The following is a 16,619-nucleotide window of genomic DNA, read 5'->3' on the forward strand; positions in this document are numbered from 1 at the left end:
ACACCTAATGTAAAATCAGCTTCATCCAGAGCCAATTCTTCTGGGTTTGTTTCTGCATTGTTTACTAGCTCTTTCATGATGAGCAGTATCCAGCCAAGTAGGCAGCTGTCCTTGCTGTATGTCTGCCATCACTGTTCAGCGCTTTCGAGGAATTCAGTTAAATGTTCTGTCTTCATTCTACACGGACTTCGGTTCTAGGTAGTTTCTAAATGCTGTTCTGTATCTTTCAAGTAAATGTGCGCTTTATTACAATTTCTATTGTGTTTTCAAAAAGAACAAGATTAATTGCTTTGGTTTTAATCCCTACCCTTGTAGGACTTTAAGGTTCCCAACAAGTCACAGTTAATTTGTTTCTTTCCCACAAACCATGATTCAAAGAGCTGGTAAGATAGTCCTTACTATTAGAATAGGTACAGTCAGATAAAACTCAATAAAACAGACATACAAAGCATAAGAAGAAAGGTTTACTCCTCAGCTATAAAACGATAAATAAGATATTACACATCTTCCATGGCCTGCCAGAGCAAACCATAACGGCACAGCCCCTTAGTAATATTAAATTAAATGCCTGCCTTTCTCAGAAGTAGTGGCTCTTTACTTACATATCACTGCTTGGATTAGGTTTGACCACCTCATCAACTGGAAGACAGAATTCCATAATCTCATTAAATCCAGCATTCCCAATATTCTTTGCAAGCTGTTAAAAAAACAAAATCCCACAGCTCAATTAATAAACATGTTCAGTTATTAGCCACACACATAACAAGAGAAAATGGGAGCTGGGACCTCTTATTTCTGATTCCTTGGCTTGCTGTTATGTCAGCAATAACAGATTAGGGACTTTTTTTGGATGTGAATTTTCACCTGGGATTTAGTACATGAACAAATAACTGAAGCATAATCCATCAAGACACCAGTTCATCTAATAATTGCAAATAGTCTTTGCTGAGTAAGAACACACATACGAACTGTCATGGAGCAGCTGACAAGTGGTAACTTCTTTGTGTAGCAAAGCTGAATACATTTTCTTCCTTTGGAGATTAAAGTTATCTTCTAAAATAATGCTAAATAATGAATGGGTTAAGTATTTGTGAAGTCCTCCAATTTTTAATCTGAAGCATATTTGTATGTCAAACAGCTGCATTCTTTTAAAAAGCAACTCAGCATAAAAAGATTTGAAAACTCAAAAAATATTAAGCCTCTACTAATTTGATTTCTAAGATAAGAAAAAGTTTACAGTAGTACACTATGTTCCAGAAGATTCCAATAAACTTCAAAAATTAAGCTTTCTTAATTGTCCAGAGACAACTTCAGGATGAGAATGTCTTGCTAAAGTGACAAAAAATATACTTGGGTTAGAAGTATTTTACAGTACTATTTTTAAGTTAATAAAAGCCATTTTTTTACCAGAAGTTCAGATGTTCCCAGCACATCTAATGTAAGTGACTGCATTCTGGAATAGTGAACACCAAGTTCTCTATGGATTCCTGAGCATTCAATGCAAGTTAAAATTCCCAAATTTGTTGAAAGCCAGGTAGGATCTGAAACAGAAGGCATCCACAGAATTAAATATATTCATGCAATTATTTAATCTAGCAAATGTAGATTACACAAATGAAATTTTATAAAATAAGATTCTTGTAGATAAATTATCTTTTTTTTTTGTTTGTTTTGTTATTTTATGTCTTTACATTTACTGTACCTGGAAAAAAAAACAGGATCTTTTTTAATGCTGAAAGAAGTCAAGAGGAGAATTTTTATTTTATTTTTGTGAAAGACATTGCTATCCAAGGGAAGCTGTTAACCACTCCAGTTTGTCATTCTTCAAACAACTTTTAGGAACTGCATTTTCCCACCACCAGTATAATGGTGTCATACTCTCAACTGGGAATACAGGTGCAGTTTAAACATAACAATATTTACAGGGTTGGGGTTCTTTTGTATATCCTTCAAATATAGACTTTCAATCAAGTGAAACAGAAGTGATTCAGAAGTGCACACACAGCCCAACACTACAAGATGCTCACTCAACTACTTCAAAGATACCAAGGCTCATCCCTCTCCTTTCATAGCCCTCGACAGTCTTTTCTCCTGGTATTTTGCATTTACTACATTAGTCCCTCATTTTCCAGCCAAATAATTCATTTCTGAAGATTTAGACAGCTTAGCAATTAATTTGTCTGATAAAAGTTTGCTAGTTGCCATTTACACTCTCCTTTTTAAAGACAGCAGGCTTGACTCTTCCTTATACAATATTTATTGCTGGAAGTAACTATCAATTTGTAAAGTGCATACAGCATCTGAGCAGATGTTTGCAGCTACACTTTTACACCAAAAAACCCTAAGTCCTGCAGTGCCCCTGCAAAATAAAAGAACATAAGAAACAGCAGGATTTTAAAAATAATTTGAAGAGGGTTAAAGTAGAAATTCATTGATGAAGAAAACCAACACTGCAAGCCATAGTCAGCAGGAGCATCCTTTTCAAAATGAGCATAGCCTTAGACATACTCCCTGTCTCACTTAGTCAAACATGATGAAAAAAAAAAAAGAAACAAGACGTATTAAGAAAATGTTCAAGTAACTTATGGCTGCTCAATTTTACCTAAATCTTACATTATTAACCCATATTTTATGTAAGTTCATTTGATTTAAGTAAGCAAAAGCTATAATTAGCAAAATACATGGGAGAACAATAAGCTTCCTGGTAACTTTTCTCCCCTCTGATACTAAGCATATAGCAAATAAATCTACATTAGCTTAAAGTTTCTCATGAGACAAAGAATTTTTACCAATTAGAAATATGCTTAATTGAGTCACCTTGTGCTCCACAGTCACAACAAACATCATTTCCAGTCATCCTCTGGACTTCAGATATAATTTCTTTTGTCAGTTCCTGGACAATATTATTTTCTCCTGTGTTATCATCTCCTTTGAATGCATTATTTAAAGCTTCCTCTTTGCTGTTTTGTAGCACAGATGTCCATCTAAAATGGCAGCAATATTTTGCTATTAAGTGTTATGGCACTTCTGAAGTTCAAAGTAAGTCTCAGTAGATCACCAGTGTCAACAATAAAATTAGCAAAGTAACTCACATTTGACATTCCTGTTCATCCTCTGCTTGAAAGTGGTATGTTCTGTCGTCTGCACAATAAATAATTCACATACTGATTAAAAAAAGTTATTGAAAAACTTATCTTGCAGAAATCTCTCAATGAAATGTAAAATTAATTGATTCCTGAGGTCTCTATTCTCATCACTGGTGTGTGTTGACGGACAAAAAGTCCATTTAAGAAGTTTCACCTTACTGCCTACAGTTCCTGTATGATTTCCTCTGTGTTTACACAAAGTGGCTTGCTGCATTTTAAACAGAAAAAAAAGCTTCTTTCTTCAGTGCTGTGCTTTTATCACACAACCAGCAGGAGAGCAAAGGAAATGCTCCACATTCTGGATATAACCTCCATCATCACAAATATAAAGATCTGCTGGGAGCGAGAGGAGTAAAATATAGAGTCCATATTTGAGTTTATTTGTGTGTGTAAGAAAGACTTTAAGAGTTCAAACGAGCTCTTAAAACCTGATAATCACAAACTTCCAAAAAATTTGCAAAGTCCAAACTACAATCAGCATGAGCCCAAATCTGTTTCAATTAAACCAAGCTCACAGTTTTTAATTTACTACTACTTTTCTAATTCTAAACATTGTTATTATAGTGTACTACTAAAGAAAAAAGCATAATACATTGTAACTCTATGAAGAATAAGATATGATACAGTTTAATGACTGAGCTGGAGTGAGAATAGTTGATGAGAACAACAGAGGTAAAGCTACAGGCAAATATATTCTAAGATGAAAATTTCTAAAGTTTGAAAAATATTCAGGCTAAAAGGTATTAAAAGATAGCTCCAAGCATGGAAAATGTTAAGACAGTGAAGATAAATGAAAGAACAGAAAGGAAAGTGCTACATTAAGAGATTTTTTTCTTGTCATGATACAGCGATTTTCATTTTGTAAAGAACGAGGAATTTTTTTTTTTTAACTCTACAGTAAAACAAAGTGAAAAAGTAATCTGGAAAAGGCTAAGAGGCCAGTTATGCCTTTTCAAGTGTGTTGTAACATTGCAATAAGCTGACACTGGGCAGAACATGACACATTCATCAACAAAGAAAGAAAGTGCAAAAGTTAACAGGGAAGCCCAGCTGCTTGAGCAGAAATGAATCAGCTGTATGTTGCACACAAGCATTCAAATCCATTCACATAAGCAGCACAGCTTACATTTACAAATGCAAGGAGCTTTATGCTTCAATAAAGGAACAAATGAAGAATACATTTATACTCTTCTCCCCAGCTAATTTGTGATACATATTTCAGTAAAATATCCTAGTTAGAAAGGAAACATTCTACTACACAATTTAATGTCATCCCATTCTGATCCAAAAATTATTCTGTTTTGGTGGGTTTAACATGTAGATTCTTTATCTCACCGTTCTATGTATTATGAGACAATAAAACCAAAAAATGTTTTTAGTATTTTCTTCACAGTTGCATAGCAACCACCAGACTTAAATTTTTAAAAGTTTAACAAGCACCTTTTGATCTTGTGCACATTTTAACTTTTCAAGATGATGAGCTAGGATATTTTTAGTATGATGTGAAGTGTGATGTCATAGCAAAAAATGGTACTGTGCTGTAAGACAGCAAAAAATTAAACAGAAAAAAGAAGTGAGGACAGCTTTTAAATACAAACGGTTTTCCAAAGAAACAGGCACAGTTAGTTGCATTATGCTAAAATAACTGAAAGGTCACATTGTCATAGGAAGGGCATTTTATAAAGGGAAGCATTCTACAATGGCAAAAATGTTCTAGTGGATTACTGGCACATCAACAGAAATAATGCCAAAATTCTGCTATGAGTTGCTAGTAAAAAGACCTGAACAACAAACCTACGTGATATGAGGTCAAAACACTTTTTCTCCTCTGGGTTTGTTTTCACTTGGCAGGTTAACAGATTGAGCTTTGCTGGAGGTCGGTTAGCCTATTTGAAGATAAAACATACACATTTTAGTACACCCACACTGACTGAAAGCTGCAGATTGAATGCACAGGATAATGTCCCACTTGCCAAAAAGACTTGACAAATGGCTTTTAAATTTTTAAGGTCTCCAGGTTTTCATTCATGTTTTCTTCCACATCATGGTTCATAAGCTACTTTTATTTGATGATTTTGTTTACTGGTAACTGGATAGACACTAGAATTTTGAAAGGAAGAAGGGTAGAATCTCTTTAATTACCTCTAACCAGGAACACTTACCTGAAGGAATTGGGTATGAAAAAGAGACAGGTTCATCCTTATATTTAATCCCCTAACATTCAGACATTTAGTTTTAAAAATTACTTGTTTAGTTTTCAGTAATTAATTATTTTGACTTCTGCTAATGCCTTTAAGGGGTCCCCAAATAACCAGTTAAGAACAAATGCTGAATTTTTAAATCAGTAAAGGGAACTAAGTGAAGGAAAATAAGTTTTCACAGAAAAGTCTTGCAGCAAACTTATATAAAAGTAAAGTGAGCTAGCTGATTACTAAAAAAATCTAGTGAAATAATGTATATTTTATAATGACATATATTTTCTAGTCAAGTTCCTCTCAGCTATTTCAGTTTCTTTTTGAACAGAAAGTGACAGTGTTCTACTAAGAGCAAGATTCACATGGAACCTGCATTTTGAAAGACTCATAAGGCTACAAAGACTTTTCAAACAGCACCTCTGCACTCTTCTTTCCCTTAACCTACCTGCGCTACAGAGCTGGGGTAGGACCTAGAAAGATTTGTTTGCAAGCTTGACTTCAGGAATGGCTTTCAATTCCTACAATTGATAACTAGTTTCACTCTTCTTTTAGAATAATTAAATCAGATTTAATTAGTCAACCTTTGCTCTAGATAATAATATTTAAAAAAATCATTAAACCATTAGGAAAGAACTATTATAAGGACAGCAACATTCACAAACTCATTACCACACCTATTGCTGCATTCTAACAATATTTATAGACTAAGTTGCTAAAATAAGATTTAAATATCTAACAAAACTATTACCAAATGAAGCTGTACTATCACATAATGTTATTAACTTGCAATGAATCCTAAAAAATGTAGATATTCTCACAATCTCATCTAAATTTATTGATGAAAACATTTAATTCAAAAAAACAAGGGACAACCAGTCAAAAGATCACAGATTCCCTTGAAACAATCTGATAAAACAATATTGCTGGCCAAAAAATAATAGTCTGCAGAACAGTTAAAAAAAAAATCAAAACCATGGACAAACATAAGAAAGGAAACAATTATGCATTTTTTTTCCTGTTGGGGAAAAAAAAAAAGTATGGTGTCCTTGAAAAATAGTAGGCTCATGCTTTGCCCAGCATAAGCAGCAGACAAAACAAAGTCATGCAAGCTTTGAAACAATAAATGTGCAGGTCACTTGCTGGGCAATGTAAAACAAATTATACCCAAGAGAGGTTTTGGAGGCAGCAAGATGACACTTTATTGACAATCGCATTGTATTCTCTGCCTAATAAATAGCTTTTCCAATTCCAGCTTTCCTTTCAGTAGTAAAAGTGCATACAGTTTTAATTATTTATTTATAAATTATATAAAAATATATAAAATATTTCTAAATTATTAATTATATAGACACCGGGCAACTCATATATATCTTTCTCACAGGCTCTATGAGAATGTAAAAATGCAGTTCATGTTTAAGAGAAAATTCCCTCGCCCCAAGACTTAGGATCTGAAGTGCATTTGGGACCTAATTAGTTTTCTCTAACTTATGAAAAATGAAGCTGTAAATGAATGGAGTGAAATGCTTTAGAGGGGTCTGAAGCAGCAATGCCCACAGGACTTGTCCCTTGGGACAGGAGAATGCAGCAGAAGTACTCAGTAGCACAATCTGGCAACCCAAAGAAATGGCTGCAACAGCTATAGCATATCCTGGGCAAATATGCTGATCTTGGAATCCATCTTGAGCTTTTATCTGAAAAACTCCTAACCTGAAGTCAGCATTTACAAGGGTATTAAAAACCCTGTGCATGTGGCTGATAGCACCTCATTCATGCTTCCATCCTGCAGCTGACTAACAGTTTTTCTCCAGCAGCCTCCCCAGCCTGTGCCTGCTGCTTGTGGACAACACACTTCCATCACATGGCAGGTGCTGCCTGGGGAGAAGCTGAAGCTTAAAGACAAAGGGAGGTAAGGCTGTGGTGAGCTCCTTAGCCACACTGATTCAGACACTTGGCAGGAGTAGGAGACACTAGACATGGAAAAGACTAACAAATGTAACTAACATTACACTACTTGTTTGAAACCTCTGAGATTCACTTTCCTGACCAAGCCTTGGATTAAGTTTCAGACTACTGCTGAGTTTTTGGACACCCATGTTAACATGCCAACACCCTGAAAAGGGCTGCCACCTTTCATGCTATACACAGACCTGATCATCAACTCACGTTCCTTCCTGCAAAAATGGCAACTCTCTATCCATCAAAAGTGACTTATTAACTGTTCTAGCAACAAACAGCAGTGTAGGAATCAAAAAGTTAGGCCTCTGAGACAATACAGGAGACAGAGCTGATTTTACAAAAGGCATGCCCAAATATGCCCACTAACAGACTGGCTGGCTGATTTAATCATGCACTTCTTCTGGATATCAGTGATCAACTTCAAAATATAAAGATGAAATCTGATTGTTTTGCCTTCAGATTGTCCTTTTAATCATCACGGTAAGGTTTTCAGCAGTAAAGAAAGACCGACAAAAAAATAATTTGATAAGGAGTCACTTATATTCTTTCTTTTGCAAACAACCAGCAAAACTATAAACACAAATCCAGCTTTGAGGAGTCTGATGTTTCTGAAGTCTTTATGCCTTGTGACTTCTTGATCTGGAAAGGACTAAGGAATTCCTAATTACATGTTTCAGTCTTCTTCTATCATTGTTTTTTCATCCATGTATGTTAAATGTACGAATGCTGATTTCTTTGAAGCTTTTACTTGTCTAAAGTATAACTTCTGCACATATGCCAATGCAGGCAGGCACACTCAGGGTCACAGCTGGGTGACTGACAGAGAACCAAACATATTCTCTCCATCCATCAGAAAAGCACTTGACAGGCCATTTTAAGAGCCTGCAATTGCTTGAAGATAGCTGTTCTAGAGACTGACAAAGTAGTCCCTCATAAAGAGAGGCTACATGACCAAAGAAGAGAAATCCATGAAGAATACTTAGACCGTAAAGGAGAAGTATTTACAAATTTTTATTTGATAAAGAAAGCGAAAGTGACAACTGAATTTCTGAGATTTTGATGAACTGCTGGGACGAGAGAACAATACATCATATTTCAGAGACCAGGAGATATCAACCCTGAGAAGCTTGGAAATTCTCAGAAGACATTCAGAGCAGCCTAGAAAAATTTTAACTAACAAAAATGACTTCTACCTGTTTCAGTGTCTGTGAAACATTAATTAATTTTTTCATAAAGCTGTCATCAATATATAAGGGGGAAGTGAGAAAATAAGTGCAAATACCTTTTAGGAGTATATTTTAAAACAAGAAGAGACTTTACTAATGTTGTAACACAAAAACATCGAGACCAAACCTGTGAAATACACCTATCTAAATTCACATTTAAATATTTCCCTTAGGAATGACTGCCAGCTACAGGTCCACTGATTTCAGTGGGAACATACCGCTTCTAAAAATGTCAGACCATTCAGTAGACAGCTTATAAAAAGAGAAGCAAATGGTATCTTGATAGACTCAGTAAGTGTACTTGCAAGTGAAAGTTTTCAAATTCTGCTCCACAAGTGGATTTTGTAGCCTCTGCCAGCTCTGAGCTCCCCCAACTACATTCTTACTGGTACCAGTACAGCATGTCCAAGATCAGGCACAATCACAGCACATGGAGACACCAGCATAGAATACACCAACAGACTTCCCTCTGAGAAAGACACACTCCTACACACCCAAATGAGAAGAGGCATAAACAAGTGGACAATTCCAAAGCCATAGTAAAGATTCTGCCTTGCAGGCCTGACTTTACACTCCTCCTTAACTCCTGATTATCAATTCTGAAGGCAGCAGCTTGTGCTTAGATGCACAAATGAGAGATTGATTCATTTTTGCTGCCAGGGTCAACTTGTAGTCATAGCAACAGGCATAACAGGATGACGAACAGAACAGTTCATAACAGGAACAAGAAACAGGACTGTTTATTAGACCAAGAATGGGAAATACTGACACTGAGTTATTTTCTGCCACAAGAAACTTTCTTAAAAGTTTTGAGAAAACAACTTAAAAAATATTACAGGAAAGCACAACCAAGTTGAAGGCAAAGTGCAAAAAGTCCAAACCATGAAAGCATAATGTTTTAAAATTATAACAAATGGTTAATAGTTATAGTTAACGTGTTCAACATTGGTAGCAGTAATAAAGAGGAATTTGTAATTCTCTATTTCTTGTCATTCTGGTAGAAGTTGTTTTTAGACTTGATTTTCCCCAACAGCTACTCCTAAGATCCTAAGGAGCTAACAGACTGCCATACAGCAGTAAATCTGGGGGAGAAATGCAATTCAGCATACTCTCAGTTTATCTTGCAAATATAAAAAATTGTTGTTTAACTCATATCTAAAAAATGGCTTAGTGCCCAACCATACCTAAAAAAAAAAAAAATTACAATTTGTATTTTAGATAGCCTGGTAAAATTTGTAAATTTACAAGAACTGAGTCACTAAAAAAGCCTTTTTTTCCCATTAACAGTCATGAACATTTAAAATAGCTGTATTTTTAGATACTGTGTATGTCTTGATATATTTCTAAAAGGCTGCCTTAAAAAATATATCCCTCATATTCAAAACACCGCATCAGGAATCTAGCTAATTCCAAATCATAAATATAGACCAGCATAGCTTGCCTTTCTGTATTAGCAACCATGTACATAAAATACTACAAACAAATACTTACTGTACCATGGGAAATTGTAAGAAAACCATTTTTAACTGAGCACTTCCTTTTCTGCCACACTTTTCTGATTCTAGGTTAAAGAGAAAAAAGAAAGGTGACAGTTTTAAACATATTTTGTATTACATTTCTTGAACTCTTAGGACCTAATATTTCTGCAAACTGCAGCAGTACTTACCCATCACTTTTCTTGTACAGACTGCCACTGCGCTCAGTGCCATGTTCCTTGTTTCCCTGAGGCTGATGTAAACTGTAAGCTGTACTCTGGCGAATCTGAGAATCCTGAAATAATCAACAGCAATTTGTGATGCATTCCACACTTTCAACCAAACTACTTCCCCATTAATGAGTTTTAGAGCTTTTCCTTCCTGCTCTCATCCAACAGGCCAAAGCACAATTTTCCTCCTCAATGAAAGAGAACAAGATCCATTTATTTTTTCAGAGGGCACAAAAAAATTTGAGAAGCATCCATTATCAGCACCTGCCAAAATCTTTTTACTTGCCTTTATTTATATTTACTCTTGGCCTTAATATATAGGGGTTTTAACCCAAAACTTAACTGAGCATTGGCCTTTCCAACTCATATAAACACAGCAAGACACAAACACTAAAGACTATTATTACCTGCAATTCCTAGTGTACTCTTCCACTGAAAAAATAATTACATACATCAATTTGAAGAAGTGATAATTACGTACGTCAATTTGAAAAGCAGAAGAGTCCTCCTGGAAACATAGTTCAGGAGTCATACAGGAAAACTGAAAAGTCATTTCCAAAAAAGAATAATTTAAAGCAAAATATCTGGAAGAAGGTAGAATTCTGAGACAGGAAGAGACAAGGATTAATTGAACCCTTCTCACTGCTCTCAGAACTACCCAAAGGCAGGACCCACTGCTGTAAGAGTCCAACTTCTTAAAAAATAAGAACCTGAAAATGAGGAATCTAATGTGATAGAATGGACTTTTAAATGCACACAGTAACAGTGACTATTACTTACAATTTTCATTTTTTTCTCTTCTACTGTCATTGCTCTATGGACATAATTACTCTTGTGCTATATATGGCATACAATACAAGTATAGTAAGGAAAAAATACACAAAGCAGCTCACTCATATGACTACAAGCTATTCTAAACATGATGGTAGGGAGAGAGCTCCCACCTACACCTCTTTTCAGAGTGCTCAGGACCCCTCACCTCCAAGCTGCAGGATTTCAGGCTCATGCTGAATATACTGCAGGAGCTCAGTGGTCCTGAGAGCCATAAGCTGAGCTCTGCACAGGCTGCAGCACCCCTTGGTGCTCCTTTTCAAGAGAAGCAACCTGTGCCCTCTCCCTGCCTCTCAGCAAGTGATCCCAGAAGCCATACCAGGTAGCTACAACACCATCTGAGCCTTTTAAAAGGCCTAAAGAACAATCACTTTGCTGTCTGTGCCTGACAAAGCATCTCTTTAGATTTAAACCAGTCTATCGTTCCTTTCTTGTTAGTTTACATATAATTATTTGGTTTTGTTCTCTGCACAACATAAAGCCAGAACAACATTTTTAAAATATTCTTGTCACTCATTAAAAACTGCTGCATGCATACATTTACTGACTTTTGAAGAAAATCTGATCTGACACTGCCTATTGTGCCCTACCAATGCCTTGATCTCTGCTTCCCATTAGCCAGTAAAGGAACTCCATTCACAAGATTAGGGGCCTGACAGGAAATTAATTTTAGTTCTCCCCATCCTCAATTATGTGAAGATCACTGATGACCTTCAACACCTGCCCATAGTATCATTCCCGTCAGTCTGTGCTGCTACTTTTTGTGCATTATTTTCTGCCTCATTTCAGCTACCTCCCTTCATCTGTTTATGCTCAGCTGCTGTGTTTGGCCAAACTGGCAAACCAATAATACAAGCTTCCTGCCTCATTTCAGCAGGAGAGGAAGCTGCAGCAGCTGCCTAGTATTTCCACACATTCATGACCCTGAACAGTATCTAAAAAATTTAATACTATTTCACAAAAAGATCTTAAGGACAAACATATTGTCCATTTTAAACTCTCAGTTCAGGTCATGTCCAGATCAATACTGTCTAATGTGATTGCCAAATGATGGTTTTCCACAGCCGTCTGACAAGTTGTTCATGATTTTGATCCAGCTCCTAAGAGACGGTAAGCACCCCACAAATCACCACCACAATTAACATCCTTCCTTTCAGCATGCCTTTTCCATAAGCAGGCGCTCCAAGGATCTTCCCTTACTTCTGATTTGCATACTACATAAAACAGATAGAAATCACAGATAACAGGGTCAGACCCAATAGCCTCATTGGAGGAGCAAAAACAATGTACATTACCTATGGGAGGGAATGGATTACTGCAGGCTAGAGGACACACACCTAGTGCAGAGTATTGTCATTTTAAGTATATCTTGAACATAACAAAATCAGAACAGGCTGAACTACACAAGCCTAAGGAACTGAACTTTGACCACTTTATCAACTTTGAATTGTAGATAGGCATATAAAAAGAAGTGAGTCATTTAAAATTTGCAGCATGTTCTTAGTGAATCACTTCACTGACCATAGAAAGGTTTGAAATTCTTTCTTCCAAATTCTATGAAGATATACTAACTTTTAAGTCAAGCTGAACAGCAGAGCTAAAAATGAAAGAAATGTGAAACAGTATTCTCTAAAGATGTGAAAACAGTATTCTCCAAACAGTATTCTCTAAAGAGTATTCTCTTTGACTACTGATAAGAGATATTCTGAGATCCTATTTGTCAGCTCCACTACGTGAACATAACAGAACTTTTCCTACAAGGTGCTTCAATCTATACACAACAAATTTTGGCTAACCATTCCACAGCTCCCATGGAGCAGGATTTTCAGACTGTTTAGATCATTCCTGTGTGTAAAGCTGCCAAAAAAAGCTCTTCTAGCTTTTCCAAAGCCTGAATGTCTCTGACATTTGCAGGATAATTGCCAGGAGGATGTTCCAGAGATCCATTCCTATCCCTATTACAGCCCCACAAAGTCTCCAAAAGATTATCTGTCAGAACACACTGCAGGCAGCCTCTCCTAGAGCAAAACTACTGTAATTTTTGTCAAAAAACACAACATTTATCCTATTTGGCAGTGGTCTAAATAGATTATAGGTTCTAACAAAGAAGCAGAAATGAATCTAAACACTACAGTCACAGGAGGTGACCTCACCCAAGGTCATGGGAACAAGAACAGTTAAGGCAATACAACTCTAAGGTTGACTCTGAAACCTTCAGAATTTTAGATTTGAAAAATAAAAGCTTAAAAATTAAAAATTATGAAGGTGTACACAAAATGACATTTAAAAATAAGGTCTCAATACAAACCAGGTTTGATGAAGTTGTGTGCAGGAAGAAACTATGCATAACAAAACCATAGGCACAACAAAAAAAAAGGTTCACTAAAAGGGCTTGTGTGTGCTAAATTTTTTAAACGTAAGAGGAACAATGTTTGTCAACACTCTGTCATTTCATACATGAAGTCCATTTTAATTAAAAATACATATATTTTCAAAATCTTGCAAGAACATCAAATCAAGCAACTGGATTTAATTTCCAAAAGAAAGTACTAAGAAAATCACCAATTTGTCTTACAGCAATTTTCTCTCCCAAGAAGAATCTGATAAACTTTTTGATAGTATTTTTCTTTTTTTGAGGGGGGTAATAAAATACACCAAAGAGGAGAAAGAACCAGTCTTTTCATGCCAACAGACAAAACTGCAGAGGAAAAATCCAGTTTCTTGAAATCTGAATGCAAATCATGCCACTATTTTCATTAAAACATAGTAACACTTACTCTCCTAGACTTCGGTCACAAAATGTAAATGCATTTCAGGAAGGAAAAAGAAATCAGTTATAGTAAAGAAAATTACAGTGCAACAAGAATAATATTAGTGAGTTGTACAGTAAATTATATAAGAACTCTGGCATCCCACTGGAACTCTTTGGCATCCCACTGATTAATTGATGTTTTCAAAAAGCTTTAAAAATAATTATAGTAATTCTCATGCTCTGCAGGTAAGCATCTATATCTAAATTTGAAGAATTACTAAATACTGACTATAGAATAAAGCACTTTTTATACTTGTATTTTAAATGTCAAAACCTCAATAGAAATAATAAATGTATGTGTATTAATAATTTTTGAGTATGTGAAAAAACGTGTACTTGTCACATCTTCCATACATCTTTAATATCAGTATCACTGATAGACATTCCCAGCAAACCATGAAACCCACAGACACAACTAAAAGAGGACACCTGCTAACACACTCTAAACAACAAAGCTTCCTTCTGGAAGGGGGCAATCAATGGCTAACCCAAAGCAGTCACCACTTCCACAAGGTTCCCTAGTGTCTCATTCTACCAAGCTCAAATTTGGAAGTTTTTGGCAAATCATTGAGTCCTGAATGCCAGGCAGAATCTAAGGAAATGCCTGCTGATCTTGTGGGACATTGTACACAATTATCACAAACTTCCCAAGTGAGGAGTGTTTGAGACCATTCCAAATGCCTGTCAGCAAGTCACAGAACCACATGGATTGGGTTGGGAGTGGCCTTTAAATATCATGAAATCCAGCCCCCAGCTGTGGGCAAGGACACCTTTCACTAGATTACATTGTTCAACAACCATCATCTGTCACCAGTAAGAGCTGGGAGTCACCACAACTTTTATGGGAGGATCAAAGCAAGACCGGAAAAGATCAAGGAAGTCTGAGCTCTGTAGACTAAACTATTTCATTGTGATCCCTCTCAGAAAGAGAATCTGAAAAGTGGGGGGGTGGCTCATTCATCACTTACTCATGGCCCAGCAGCTACACAAAGGAAGCTAGCTGGCATTTATTTATATGAAGAGGAGGCACTAGCAATCTGAAACAAAAGTAGATGCAGTATTTAGGATTACATTATACAAAAGATGCTTACTTCCAGATCAGAGTTGAGACTGCTCCAGAATTCATTAGGTGTAATGGCAATCATAATTTGAACTCAAAAAACACTTACTGGATTGCCAAACTGACCCAGCTCTTGCACATCTGAACACTGCCATTTTGCAGCTGAGTACCAAACTTGACTTTCATTTTTTGCAGATGATGACAGAGGTGTTTTGGGATTTTGTTTTGAAGTTCAGTTTTACATAATCATTATACAGGTTGGAATAATGTTGTGAGATAAGGTTCTATATGGTCTTGATTCTGCCCAAGTTTTTTCATTCTCAGTTTGAGCAACAGTGCACCATGTGAAGCATTTTACAACACTGGTAATGGAAATAAATTATTTTTCAGTAAGTCTCATATTTTTAGAGGGCATTTGTTTTTGTAAAAAATGCCTTTGTCAGAAACATTCAACATCAGCCTCAAAACAAAAATGAATTAACAAAAGGAATTAAATGTCTGATAAAAGTTAAAGTAACTTTATTTTGAATATTACACATTACTTTACAAGTAATTAAAATAGGTATTCCAAAGTTAAACCACCTTGTATGCTCACCTCTTTCTGATCAACTTGGAGTGCTGATTTTAAAATATCTCTGAGCTGTGTTAATTGTCTTCGTTCTTCGTCTTGTGCTTGTTTAATCTTGAATGAAGAAAATCACAGGTTAAAAGAAACATTTTTTTTAGCTTTTGATGCAGGTCTTTCAAATTTGCTGCTTAATTGGTTCATTTTTTGAGAAATATTCAGCAAGAATGAAAGCAACAAGAAAATACAATGTGATCAGTTTATTTTTCCTTGTATTTTCAGAAAATTTGATAATGGTTAGGATACTGCTGGGTTAAGGCTTTGACATTGCCTCACAATGCTCCTGCTTCCTTGTGATCCATTTGAAACCACATGTTATTTTCCACTTAATAAACACTTTTGAGCAAAGGCTGTTTTCATAACATTTTACACAGTGGGGTCCTGAACTGAAACTAAGACTTCTGAATGTCATATTAAAACAAGGCTTTACCAACAATCTACTCTAAACCTTAAATGCTGACTATTAAAGCAGCCAGGCAACCTGAACCAAAACCATGCTTCTACTGTAGCAAACTAAATTTACCACACGAACATGAAGTGTTACTACTCACTGTATAAAGATCTGTCGAGAGCGTCTCAATTGAAGGTTTGAGACTTTCAACTGCTTTTAATCCATCCTGAAAGAAACTTCAAAAGAAAAGCAAAAAGCCAGCTGTTACAAAACTTTACTTTGAATTTTCTGCTTAAAAAGTTGCCAAAGTAAGACATGCATATTATTATGCCATGCCATAAACTTCAAAATAGTAAACTTTTTTAAATTAATCTTTGACTGATCCACCTCTTTATTTCCATCATAGCTTATTCTAACATGCAAAATTCCCAATTAGATTCGGAACTTCCACAAACCATTGCCACATAAATTTTCCTCATTCTCACCTCAAATACAAGTTCTCATCACACTTTATGAAGACCCAGAACAAGTAAGGTTCACTTGAAGAACAGCAAAAGCTCCATATAAAATAACTGTGATTTCTTGAAGTCACATAATTTTGTGTCTGATGCAATCTTTTTACTAAAGGAAAACCCCTCTGTTTCCCAAGCATTAATTATGCTCTATAAGCGA

The 16,619-nt window shown here is 35.8% G+C and overlaps 1 protein-coding gene across 3 annotated transcripts in view; it reads right to left on the bottom strand.

Annotated features, from left to right (window-relative positions):
• Window positions 1–16,619, bottom strand: part of ASAP2 (ArfGAP with SH3 domain, ankyrin repeat and PH domain 2) — an 84,845-nt gene that overhangs the window by 22,305 nt on the left and 45,921 nt on the right. For all 3 annotated transcript variants that reach the window (XM_084202917.1, XM_084202916.1, XM_084202915.1), the window contains exons 8-16: window positions 16,108–16,183; window positions 15,527–15,613; window positions 10,190–10,293; window positions 10,015–10,084; window positions 4,945–5,032; window positions 3,093–3,141; window positions 2,818–2,984; window positions 1,408–1,541; window positions 603–697 (exon numbers count right to left, since the gene is read on the bottom strand). In XM_084202917.1, coding sequence (XP_084059043.1) covers window positions 603–697; window positions 1,408–1,541; window positions 2,818–2,984; window positions 3,093–3,141; window positions 4,945–5,032; window positions 10,015–10,084; window positions 10,190–10,293; window positions 15,527–15,613; window positions 16,108–16,183 — 870 coding nt within the window. The remainder of the gene's footprint in view (window positions 1–602; window positions 698–1,407; window positions 1,542–2,817; window positions 2,985–3,092; window positions 3,142–4,944; window positions 5,033–10,014; window positions 10,085–10,189; window positions 10,294–15,526; window positions 15,614–16,107; window positions 16,184–16,619) is intronic.

This window comes from Fringilla coelebs (assembly GCF_963513975.1).
Source record: "Fringilla coelebs genome assembly, chromosome: 3".
Taxonomy (NCBI): Eukaryota; Metazoa; Chordata; class Aves; order Passeriformes; family Fringillidae; genus Fringilla; species Fringilla coelebs.